The sequence below is a fragment of the Entelurus aequoreus genome, linkage group LG21 (assembly GCF_033978785.1).
Source record: "Entelurus aequoreus isolate RoL-2023_Sb linkage group LG21, RoL_Eaeq_v1.1, whole genome shotgun sequence".
NCBI classification, from domain to species: Eukaryota; Metazoa; Chordata; class Actinopteri; order Syngnathiformes; family Syngnathidae; genus Entelurus; species Entelurus aequoreus.
The window spans coordinates 2,599,941-2,613,831 of record NC_084751.1 but is presented as its reverse complement, the minus strand read 5'-3'; the positions used below and the strand labels follow the sequence as shown (position 1 = coordinate 2,613,831).

Genomic DNA, 13,891 nt, shown 5'->3' with positions numbered 1-13,891 from the left:
CTATCACGTTAGCTCATAGCTAAAGCATTTCGCCGATGTATTGTCGTGGAGATAAAAGGCACTGAATGTCCATTTTGCGTTCTCGACTCTCATTTTCAAGAGGATATAGTATCCGAGGTGGTTTAAAATACAAATCCGTGATCCACAATAAAAAAAGGAGAGTGTGGAATCCAATGAGCCAGCTTGTACCTAAGTTACGGTCAGAGCGAAAAAAGATACGTCCATCACTGTCTCTCAAGTCCTTCACTGTAACGTTCCTCATCTACGAATCTTTCATCCTCGCTCAAATTAATGGGGTAATCATCACTTTCTCGGTCCGAATCTCTCTCGCTCCATTGTAAACAATGGGGAAGTGTGAGGAATACTAGCTCCTGTGACGTCACGCTACTTCCGGTACAGGCAAGGCTTTTTTTTATCAGCGAGCAAAAGTTGCGAACTTTATCGTCGATTTTCTCTATTAAATCCTTTCAGCAAAAATATGGCAATATCGCGAAATGATCAAGTATGACACATAGAATGGATCTGCTATTCCCGTTTAAATAAAAAAAAAATCATTTCAGTAGGCCTTTAACATTCAATATAATTTTTTCGCCCGGTCCTTTTTTTCTACAAGTCATAAAAAATATCAATAATTATCGATATCGACCAACATAAAAAACTCTTATATCGTCATACAGTTTTCAGCCATATCGCCCAGCCCTATGTTTACATCATTTTGAACTCCTGTTTTGTTTTATTTTTACAGAAAATACTTATTTTTTACATCCAAACAATTTTCCGACATGAATAGTGACACGCACATATCATTTCAGCAGCAAAATAACCTTGCCAAAAACATTAAAGCAATACATATTTTGCTGCATGCTTTGAATGGGAAAAATTACCACCATCTGGTGAACAAATTGAAAGCCAGTAGTCCAAATTATAATTTTTACATCAGGATGACATAAGTAGGGCTGTTACCAATAATTGATTATACGTACCTTAAATGTACATGTTGCTTCGATGGATTGTTTGATAATAAAAATGTCTTTAAAAAAAATTAAAATTAATTTTTTAAAAAACTGAATCCAATGCTTATGACTTATTAGAAAATAAAGAATGAAGGTTATGGCAAGCAGAAAAATGTTAGTTTATTTCTACGATTTTCCGTAAAATATGCATTAGAGCTATAAAGTATGTTTTACTCGATAAACCGAACAAACTATTTGATAGATTACTAAAATAATCGGTAACTGCAGTCCATAAACATAAGTTTATGTTAAGATAACTATGAGGTTGAAAATTTTCAACGGGCTATTTTCAGTCGCGAAGAACAAATGTGTCTGTGTTTAAGCTAATTCATAGAAAGAAGATGACTACCAATACAATCCTTAAAAAAGAATGTTCTTGGCAAATTCTGAATGGCACAAAATGTTCCCAGGTTTTCTCCAGGCGCAAAAAGAAGAAAGTAAGGCGAGCCACTTGAATGTTCTCAGCAGAGATTTAATGGCGTGAAACCAGAGCCTCCCCCCACCGCGCTGGCGGCCATCCGAACACGATTTTCGCCCTTACTCGCAGCCCGTCTAGGCAGAAGCGCTGAGCAAAATAGGTCACATTTCCCAAAACAATGACGCAGGGGTGTGTGCGCCTGCCATTCTCGAAGATTCCGCGCTAAATGCTTTTTTGCCCTACAAGGAGGTGTACATTAAAAGCGACAATAATGCACATTTGAACATTCTTAAGTGTGAAAATAAGGTAAACATTGTTCATATTGCCTGTAGACCTAAAAAGTAAAACTTAATTAATTAATCTAAAAAAAAAAAAAAAAATACAAATCAAAAAAAATATATGAAAAAAAAAATTAAAAAAAAAAAAAAATATATATATATATATATATATATATATATATATATATATATATATATATATATATATATATATATATATATATATATATATATATATATATGTCTTAATTAGATTATCCAAAAAAAATAAAAAAATAAAAAATAAAATAAAATAGTGCTCGATACCGTGGTAGAGCGTAATATGTATGTGTGGGAAAAAATCACAAGACTATTTCATCTCTACAGGCCTGTTTCATGAGTCTTGTGATTTTTTCCCACACATACATATATATATATATATATATATATATATATATATATATATATATATATATATATATATATATATATATATATACATATATATATATATATACATATATATATATATATATATATATATACATACATACATATATATATATATATATATACATACATACATACATATATATATATATATATATATATATATATACATATATATATATATATATATATATATATATATATATATATATATATATATATATACATATACATATATATATATATATATATATATATATATATATATATATATATATATATATATATATATATATATATATATATATATATATGATAAAAAAAATCCTAATGGCAAACTGCATTTTTGGGGTGAATTTTGCCTATTGTTCATAATTATTATAAGCGACAAGAACACACGTTTTTTAGGATTCTAAATTTGATTTTTTTTAAAACACTTGCAAGATGCGACAAATCAAAGCCCTCTACAACAACTGCAAAACGCTCCATCAACCTGTTATGTACACACTGCACTGCACTGTATATATAATGTAGTAACAAACACGTTCATAACAATATGTAATATGTTCAATATTTACCGTAATGTTTTCATTTTAGGCAATCTCGGTACTTCTTTCTATGAAGCATTTATTTCCGTTTCTATAGCAGCGCACTTCCGACTTTCGGTAACAAATGTGTGTTCCTACTTCTGGAAACAAACGCAAATGTTTACTAATCAGGGCAGACTTGGTAGCAGACAACAAAGACGACTATTTCTGGACAAATGAGAATTCACAACCTTATCTTTTTGAAGCTGTATATAAGGAGGATGAAGTGCTGCTTATAGAAGCGAGCACAAAGGTAATCAAACATTTAAACGGTATTACTAACCGTCTGGAATTTTACCACGGTTTATCATTATACCGTTTACCGTTACATCCCTTAAAAGGGCCCCTTTAAATCATTTTCAAATGCCCTGTATAGTTAATAAACATAGGCCACAGTTTGACCCTGAAACAGATGACTACAATTTGCATGGTTTCCTGTGGGAGTAACGGTTGGAGCATAGTGGTTCTACTATACTAGCAACATGGATGGCCTTGTAAAAGTTACAAATCTATGACCTGGTTTGCTATCAAACAGAGTACATTTTATTTTCGTTATGTGTTTTTTTTTTTATTTATCTTCGAGATTTCAAAGTTAATTGCATTTGAAAGGGTTTACATGCACTATGATTATGTATTGTCAATTCATCACTGGTTAACTTGCGCTCAAAATACCATTAGCAATAATGTTGTTTATCGGCAATAACTTGTAAGTCAATATATATCGTCAAGCAAAATTTGTTATCAGCCAAACAAAACCTGAAGTTCAAACTATGGATGTAACGATATCAAAATCTCACAGTACTATATTATTACCATGTTTTCTCTAGCCTAACGGCGCTGGTGCGGCCGCAGTTCCCAGGAAGTAAGCAGTGTTGCCTAAAATGCATTAATAAATTACGTTTTTTCGGTAATTAAACATTTAAATGGTATTACTAACCGTCTGGAATTTTACCGCGGTTTATCATTATATCATTAATAGGCCCTTTTATATCATTTTGGAATGCCCTGTACAGATAATAAACATAGGCCACAGTTTGACCCTGAAACAGATAACTACAATTTGCATTGGTTCCTGTGGGAGTAACGGTTGGAGCATAGTGGTTCTACTGTACTAGCAACATGGATGGCCTTGTAAGTTACAAATCTATGACCTGGTTTGCTATCAAACAGAATACATTTTATTTTCATTATGTGTTTGTTTTATTTATCTTCGAGATTTCAAAGTTAATTGCATTTGAAAGGGTATACATGCAATATGATTATGTATTATCAATTCATCACTGGTTAACTTGCACTCAAAATAACATTAGCTATAATATTGTTTATCGGCAATAACATGTAAGTCAATATATATCGTCGAGCAAAATTTGTTATCAGCCAAACAAAACCTGAAGTTCAAACTATGGATGTAACTATATCAAAATCTCATATTACTATATTATTACCATGTTTTCTGGAGCCTAACGGCGCTAGTGCGCATGCGCCAGCGCTGCAGTTCCCAGGAAGTAAGCAGTGTTGCCTAAAATGCATTAATAAATGACGGTTTTTCGGTAATTAAACATTTAAATGGTATTACTAACCGTCTGGAATTTTACCGCGGTTTATCATTATATCATTAATAGGCCCTTTTATATCATTTTGGAATGCCCTGTACAGATAACATAGGCCACAGTTTGACCCTGAAACAGATAACTACAATTTGCATTGGTTCCTGTGGGAGTAACGGTTGGAGCATAGTGGTTCTACTGTACTAGCAACATGGATGGCCTTGTAAAAGTTACAAATCTATGGCCTGTAGCCAAACATGGAAGTTGCAAGGTCCTTTTGTCAGTCCAGGAAGCACGCGAGTGCAAACATGTACGGCCCAGAGTAGGCCCATCGCAACATGGCCACAGTCAAACTGCCGCCTTTAACTAGGTCACGGCGACGTATGCGTGCGCGTTTGTGCGCTAAGCCTTCCCACTGCCACCCCGACAATAGGCAAACAGCGGAACGGTGGAACGCAGCCCCGACTGTGAAACACGTTGAAGCGTTTAATAAACAAGAGTGTGGGCGTAAGCTAGGACAACATAAGGTGTGTGCGTGTGTGTGTGTAGGCGCCTTAAAGTGTAACACAACACAAGTAGCAAATAAAACAATAAGAAAGGGTGGGAGGAGTTGCGAAGCTGATGGCGTTGGGACCCTCGCTTTGAACTGGAGAGGAAGCCTGCACAGTGAGCGGGAGTGGAGGGGGGGGGTAAACAAGACGCCATTTTGCAAGGGAATTAGACATAGCGTTCAGTGCACTGGGTGTCGTTGGCTCATTCCACACATTGCTTATAGCGGGGAAATCCCCGAATCAACCCTGCCTTGCTTATTTTCCACCGAGACGGAGGAAGCGCGGTGTTTGCAGCGCCGGCCTCTCCGCTGCTGCCAGCCTGACATAACCCAGCTAATAATTAAACCCAACGTCTTTTCGACGCCGTCAAATCCGTGCACTTTTGGAAGAAGCTGCAAAAACTCGAGCCTCCATTGTGCACACGGCGGGAAAAAGGGGCGAGCACACAAAGATGCACAATCACCCTAGGGCCCCATTGTCCCAAAGTCACACCATAATTGAGTTTCACAACAGGAAGTTTCATTCATAAAGTCTTCACCAGTGACAGAATAGAAACAAAAGCGTGTGGGACTTCCTGGTTGCGTCGCGGCTACGGAAAGCTAAAATGCTAATTTGTCAGAAAGGCATACACTTGCGCAATCCAATGGCATGCCGCCTTTACAAATATATTTTACATGTTGGAGTTCATGTTTCGACCTCGTTAGCCAAGCTGTTGACAGCACTCATGCAGCCCAAGCCCATACTACAATTATCTCGCCACGCATTTACGCTGCCAGCTATCCAGACTCAACTGAGTAAATCTATACCAGTGTTTCCCACACATTCATTTATTTATGGCGGCCCGCCACGAAAGAATTAAGTCCGCAACAAAATTTTTATTTTTTTTAATTTTATTTTATTTTGTCCTGTCCAGCTTCTCAGGCAAATTAAATAGTTGATGTAGATGCCCATATCGGCGGTTCAGATTTACTTTACAAAAGAGAAGTGTAGGATCAAGATTTTTGGAGCTCTTTGTTCAGTGGATCAGATGTTTGATGAAGCTTTGTGTCTATCTACCACCACTACTGTTTTCTGTTTATTTGTTACTGACTGTGGCAGGACACCTCTGCCTCTGTTTCACTTTATGTTGCTGGTAAATAATATGTTTGTAGTAGTAGGCTAAAGTTAAATTATTTAGTATGCACTAATTAAAGGGGCAGAGCTTTAAGAGACATTTTAGCTTTTATATTTTTATAAGATATATTTTTTTGTAAGAACCACAATTAATAAATATATTTCAGTGAATAACTTATTGTTCAAATCTGTATATAAATATGCACATAAAGTGTTGTAATTATATTGTAAAATGGATGGATGGATGGATGGATGGACGTTTAAAGCAAAACTGTTATTATTAATTAGTAAGTATACATTTTTTGAGCCTTTTTAAAGAAAATCATATCATTGTAGTAAATTATGCAAATTACTCGATGATGCCATGGTGACCACGCCCATAGCCACGCTCTCATCACCACAGGTATCTTGGCAGTTTATGGGAAACACTGTATACTGATAATCAAGCTTTACATTGACTACTCTAACCAGTGATTACCATACATTCAAAGATGACTGAGACATTAATGCATGAGAACAGTATGCATTAGGGCAGTGGTCCCCAACCTTTTTTGCACCACAGACCGGTTTAATGTAGGCATTATTTTCAGGGACCGGCTTTCCACTTGTGCCCGATAAATACAGCAAAAATAAGTGCATGAAAAATATAACTCACTATAACGCTGAATTAGTGGGAGCCCTGGACTTGTTTCTTTGGGATGAGATGCAGATGGAAATCAGCCTTACATGTATATTTTATATGTAAAAAATATAACAAATGGAAAATTCCAATGAGTAGTTTTATTGTACATCTATAAACAAGCTTATTGGTGTGTCTGGTTTGGACAGGCGAAGTTAGGTCGGAGAAAATGTGGTCGTTTATAAATTATTTAATGTTTCTCTGCGGCCCGGTAGCAAATGTGTCACGGACCGGTGGTTGGGGACCACTGCATTAGGGTGTAATAATTACCTGTACTAATGATGAACCGCCTAGTGGTTAGAGTGTCCGCCCTAAGATGGGTAGGTTGTGAGTTCAAACCCCGGCCGAGTCATACCAAAGACTATAAAAAATGGGACCCATTACCTCCCTGCTTGGCACTCAGCATCAAGAGTTGGAATTGGGGGTTAAATCACCAAAAATGATTCCCGGGCGCGGCCACCGCTGCTGCCCACTGCTCCCCTCACCTCCCAGGGGGTGAACAAGGGGATGGGTCAAATGCAAAAGACACATTTCACCACACCTAGTGTGTGCGTGACAATCATTGGTACTTTAACTTTAACTTAAAATTACTAACGGTTAATATTACTGTTAAAAATTGTAATTATCTGAAACCCAAAGACACTGCTCATTTCCTGGATTAGCAGTTAGTGCTCTGGTTGCTAGCTAGATAAAAACTGGCGCCGTCACTCAATTGCTGGCAACTTGTGTGCTAACTGCTAGGTAGCAACTAGTGCGCTGATCGCTAAGTACCTTAAATGCTAACTTGATTAAAGTTAAATAGGGCTGCAACTAACAACTAATTTGATCATCGATTAATCTGTCGATTATTACTTCGATTAATCGATTAATAATCGGATAAAAGAGACAAACTAATTTCTATCCTTTCCAGTATTTTATTGGGAAAAAACGGCATACTGGCACCAAACTGATTTTGATTATTGTTTCTCAGCTGTTTGTAAATGTTGCAGTTTATAAAGGTTTATAAAAAAAAAGAATAATACAAAAAAAAAAAGAAGAGCCTCTGCGCATGCGCATAGTATAGATCCAACAAATCGATGACTAAATTAATCGCCAACTATTTTTATAATCGATTTTAATCGATTAGTTGTTGCAGCCCTAAAGTTAAAGTTAAAAGTTAAAGTGCCAATGATTGTCACACACACACTAGGTGCGGTGAAATTATCCTCTGCATTTGACCCATCCCCACAGGGGGGACAGGGGAGCAGTGAGCAGCAGCGGTGCAGGATACATTAACGTCTTTCCCCATTAAGAAATGACATTCCTCAAGCCTAACTGGGATAATAAACACATTGAAGTCTGAGCAACTGTGCACATTGAACCTAATGTGCTATTTATACATACTTAGTTCCATATACAGACGTTTCTGAAACAGGAAAAAAAAACCACGTGACGACAAATAAACCGGAAGTGAAACACACAGTTTTATCTTCGTCCTTAGAGAGGAACTGCGTTTTTTGGTTGTTTTTTTTCCCAATAATTCACAATCCTTATTTAAGACAAGAACACAAGTTTTTCTTTTTTATGCATTCAAAATCGTAAATAAACGTTAGCAAAGGTCAGCTAACAAAGCGCTCTACAAAACTCCTTCAACATTTTATATACACGTTGTATGTATGTAATGTAGTAACAGGCACATTCATAATAACGTGTAATGTTTATCCTATTTTGCTCATTTTAAGCATACGGCGGCGTATTAGTTTCCCAAACGCACCACAACGTCCCTTTTTCCCTCGAACAACAACAACACTACTACTAATAATGACAGACTTCTTCAGAGACAACAAAAACTACTTTGAGACAAATGATGATCCAGAAACTTATCTTTTTGAGGCTGAATGTAAGGAGGATGAGCTACAAGTTTAAGAAGCTGTGTGCCAAAAATATGCATGTAGCAGTATTGCTAACTGCTAAACAAGAACTACAAACTACGCACATTATAAAACAATAATTTAATCACTTGGATGCCGACTTATATGTTCATATGTTCCCGTTTAGATGAAGATTTAATCATAATCTAAAACAATTAAAAGGTGGTTGCAAACAAGCGTTCTTTTTGTGTCTTTTTTACCCATCTACGGGTCGAAGTTGAATATCAAAGTTGACCAACTTCTCGGTTTATGGCCACAACCTTCTACTATCCAGGTAAGAGGCATGATATATAATCTAGAATTAACTCTCGCCAGCTCAGCAGGGATGCAGCAGCTCACAGGCTCAATATGTCAATATAGCAGCACAAGCTACTCTGTGATCAGGATGCGGCGAAAAATAGTTAGTCTGGTAAAAAACGCTTTTAATAACAATATTGCTAATACATGGTTAAAATTCAGGTCACAAGATGTAAATGGAGTATTGTATTGTTGACGGTTTTTAGATGTTTTTAGAGGGCTTTATGGGCGTAATAGTGTAATAGCTGCATTGTTAGCCACCGCGTATTTAGAATGCGTAAAAAAAAAGAAAAACATGTATTTTTGTCTTACATAGGGATTGTGAATGATAGGCAAAATTCCAAAAAAGTGCAGGAATTATAGGAAAAAAACCTAACAAACCAAAATAAAGCTTAATTAAAATAATTAAATGTGTTTATAAGTACTTTTCAGCTCTTTGCACAATTTTGTGATCACAATAATAACCGTGGACAGCACGGTGGAACAGGGGTTAGTTTGTGTGCCTCACTATGAGAAGTTCCTGGGTTCAATCCCCGGGCTCGGGGTCTTTCTGAGTGGAGTTTGCATGTTCCCCCCACCTCCAAAGACATGCACCTGGGGATAGGTTGATTGGCAACACTAAATTGGCCCTAATGTGTGAATGTTGTCAGTCTATCTACAAAACCTAAAACCAGTGAAGTTGGCACATTGTGTAAATCATAAATAAAAACAGAATACAATGATTTGCAAATCCTTTTCAACCTATATTCAATTGAATAGACTGCAAAGACAAGATACTTAACATTTGAACTGGTAAACTTTGTTATTTTGTGCAAATATTAGCTCATTTGGAATTTGATGCCTGCAACATGTTTAAAAAAAGCTGGCACAAGTGGCAAAAAAGACTGAAAAAGTTTAGGAATGCTCATCAAACACTTATTTGGAACATCCCACAGGTGAACAGGCGAATTGGGAACAGGTGGGTGCCATGATTGGGTATAAAAGCAGCTTCAAGGAAATGCTCAGTCATTCACAAACAAGGATGGGGCGAGGGTCACTACTTTGTGAACAAATGCGTGAGCAAATTGTCGAACAGTTTAAGAACAACATTTCTCAACGAGCTGTTGCAAAGAATTTAGGGATTTCACTATCTACGATCCGTAATATCATCAAAATGTTCAGAGAATCTGGAGAAATCACTGCACGTAACCGGCAATGCCCGTGACCTTCGATCCCTCAGGTGGTACTGCATCAAAAAGAGACATCAGTGTGTGAAGGATATCACCACATGGGCTCAGGAACACTTCAGAAAACCACTGTCAGTAACTACAGTTTGTCGCTACATTTGTAGGTGCAAGTTAAAACTCTACTATGCAAAACAAAAGCCATTTATCAACAACACCCAGAAACGCCGCTGGCTTCGCTGGGCCCGAGCTCATCTAAGATGGACTGATGCAAAGTGAAAAAGTGTTATGTGGTCTGACGAGTCCACATTTCAAATTGTTTTTGGAAACTGTGGACGTCGTGTCCTCCGGAACAAAGAGGAAAATAACCATCCGGACGCACTGTTATAGGTACAAAGTTCAAAAGCCAGCATGTGTGATGGTATGAGTGTATTATGGTATGGTATGGTGTATTAGTGCCCATGGCATGGGTAACTTACACATCTGTGAAGGCACCATTAATGCTGAAAGGTACATACAGGTTTTGGAGCAACATATGTTGCCATCCAAGCAACGTTATCATGGACGCCCCTGCTTATTTCAGCAAGACAATGCCAAGCCACGTGTTACAACAGCGTTGCTTCATAGTAAAAGTGTGCGGGTACTAGACTGGCCTGCCTGTAGTCCAGACCTGTCTCCCATTGAAAAAGGACAAACGGTAGTAAATGGATGGATGGATGATTATTTGCCAAAAAAATGTTGTTTCTCAGTTTTAACATTAAATATCTTGTCTTTGCAGTCTATTCAATTGAATATAAGTTGAAAAGGATTTGAAAATCGTTGTATTTTGTTTTTATTTACAATTTACACAACGTGCCAACTTCACTGGTTTTGGGTTTTGTATGTTGGCCCTGCCATGAGGTGGCAACTTGTCCAGGGTGTACCCCGCCTTCCGCCCGAATGCAGCCGGGATAGGCTCCAGCACACTCCGCAATCCCGAAAGGGACAAGCGGTAGAAAATGGATGGATGGATGTATTCTGCTTTTCTTTACGATTTACACAACGTGCCAACTTCACTGGTTTTGGGTTTTGTATGTTGGCCCTGCCATGAGGTGGCGACTTGTCCAGGGTGTACCCCGCCTTCTGCCCGAATGCAGCTGGCATAGGCTCCAGCACACCCCGCGACCCCGAAAGGGACATGCGGTAGAAAACGGATGGATGGATGGATGTACCGCATTTTTCGGAGTATAAGTCGCTCCGGAGTATAAGTCGCACCGGCCGAAAATGCATAATAAAGAAGGAAAAAAACATATATAAGTCGCACTGGAGTATAAGTCGTATTTTTTGGGGAAATTTATTTGATAAAACCCAACACCAAGAATAGACATTTGAAAGGCAATTTATGCCTTTCAAATAAAGAATAGTGAACAACAGGCTGAATAAGTGTACGTTATATGACGCATAAATAACCAACTGAGAACGTGCCTGGTATGTTAACGTAGCATATTATGGTAAGAGTCATTCAAATAACTATAACATATAGAACATGCTATACGTTTACCAAACAATCTGTCACTCCTAATCGCTAAATCCCATGAAATCTTATACGTCTAGTCTCTTACGGGAATGAGCTAAATAATATTATTTGATATTTTACAGTAATGTGTTAATAATTTCACACATAAGTCGCTCCTGAGTATAAGTCGCACTAACTATGAAAAAAACTATGAAAAAAACTGCGACTTATAGTCCTAAAAATACGGTATGTTGGCCCTGCGAATAAGTGGCGACTTGTCCAGGGTGTACCCCGCCTTTCGCCCGAATCCAACTGGGATAGGCTCCAGCCCACCCCGCGCCCCCGAGAGGGACAAATGGTAGAAAATGAATGGATGGATGGATGATTATTTGCAAAATAAAAAAGTTGTTTCTCAGTTTGGCCCTGCGATGAGGTGGCGACTTGTCCAGGGTGTACCCCGCCTTTCGCCCGAATCCAACTGGGATAGGCTCCAGCACACCCCGCGACCCCGAGAGGGACAAATGGTAGAAAAGGAATGGATGGATGGATGATTATTTGCAAAATAAAAAAGTTGTTTCTCAGTTTGGCCCTGCGATGAGGTGGCGACTTGTCCAGGATGTACCCCGCCTTTCGTCTGAATCCGACTGGGATAGGCTCCAGCACACCCCGCGACCCCGAGAGGGACAAATGGTAGAAAAGGAATGGATGGATGATTATTTGCAAAATAAAAAAGTTGTTTCTCAGTTTGGCCCTGCGATGAGGTGGCGACTTGTCCAGGGTGTACCCCGCCTTTCGCCCGAATCCAACTGGGATAGGCTCCAGCCCACCCCGCGCCCCCGAGAGGGACAAATGGTAGAAAATGAATGGATGGATGGATGATTATTTGCAAAATAAAAAAGTTGTTTCTCAGTTTGGCCCTGCGATGAGGTGGCGACTTGTCCAGGATGTACCCCGCCTTTTCGTCTGAATCCAACTGGGATAGGCTCCAGCACACCCCGCGCCCCCGAGAGGGACAAATGGTAGAAAATGAATGGATGGATGGATGATTATTTGCAAAATAAAAAAGTTGTTTCTCAGTTTGGCCCTGCGATGAGGTGGCGACTTGTCTGAATCCAACTGGGATAGGCTCCAGTACATCCCGCGACCCAGAGAGGGACAAACGGTAGAAAATGGATGGAATAATAACCGTGATATGATTTTTATATCGTTCCATCTACATGCATGCATCGTGCAACTACAGTATATTATGCACTTGCCAAAGAGTTGCAAAAACAATGCACCGGTGGAGTGGAGTGACATCAACGTAAACAAGTGGGTGGGTGCACTTCCTCCTCTCTCACTGCATGGCGTCAATGTAAACAAACATGTTGTGCACGCATGGCCGCCGTGCACACAGCAAGTTGACGTGACGTGACCCACGGATACGAGCACGGGGGGTGGGGGGGTCCATGACGGGTTCTTGCGCAATTAGCGAATTCCTATGAAAACAGGAAGCTCGCTTTCGTCCAAAAACACCAAGAGGACCCCCTCACTCCAGCAGAGCCCCCCCGCCCTCTGTTTGCATGACGAGGCCCCACATTTACCTGCTTCCCCCTGTAGAAGAGGCGCTGCTGCTGCGGGCTGACGTTGAATATGTCCCGTATCTTCACCCGGAGCGTCTCGATCTTGGTCAGCCTGGAGAGATCCTCCACGGTCCGGGTCTCCTTCCCGTCTATGGTGCGGACCTGGATCCACATCGTCGCGTCCGCCCTTGTTTACGCCTCAGATAAACGGCTGGATGCGTATGCGCGGTTAATGTCGTTTCCGGCGTGAGGAGGGGAGAGAGAGAGAGAGCAGGAGGGCAGTTCAAACGTACACAATTCGCGTCTCCATCGCGGTTTTTTGTTCGTTCCACCGCAGAGCACAACGTCGGTCGGACTGTGGATCCTGCTAGTGCGGATGATGTTTCACATGAGGTCGCGGCGCCAAGTTGGTCTCGCGAGATTACGAACCTGGCAGTTAAAGGGGCCGCTCAGCGCTCACAACAACATAAAACACACACTTGTGAATACTTTATATCTATACACTTTACTATGTACGTTCTAATTGTAGCTACACGATTAAAAATAGAAGACTACATCATATATTTCCATAAAAATCGTGATTATATTTGTCAACATCTTAACCTCGCCGAGATTACCAGAAACACTCTAAAGAAGAGAACCACCATTTTGAGGGAAAACGTCTAACCCTGCTAACGTATGCTATCATTCACCTGTATGCTTACTCGTTTGTGTTGTATTCGCTTTTAACCCAAACATATCACGTTTACGAGGGGATATTTTAAAAAGTATGGTCACAAGTGACGATAAATATGTAAACGTAGTGTGGTTATCTCCCTAAGCAAGAACATCTCTAATGGGGGTCGTACA

General features: G+C 39.2%; 1 protein-coding gene across 1 annotated transcript in view; it reads right to left on the bottom strand.

Annotated features, from left to right (window-relative positions):
- Positions 1-13,456, bottom strand: part of LOC133639084 (E3 ubiquitin-protein ligase UHRF2-like) — a 57,105-nt gene extending 43,649 nt beyond the window's left edge. The window contains exon 1 of the mRNA XM_062032217.1: positions 13,064-13,456. Coding sequence (XP_061888201.1) covers positions 13,064-13,216 — 153 coding nt within the window. The 5' untranslated portion in view covers positions 13,217-13,456. The remainder of the gene's footprint in view (positions 1-13,063) is intronic.
- Between the last annotated feature and the right edge of the window lie 435 nt (positions 13,457-13,891).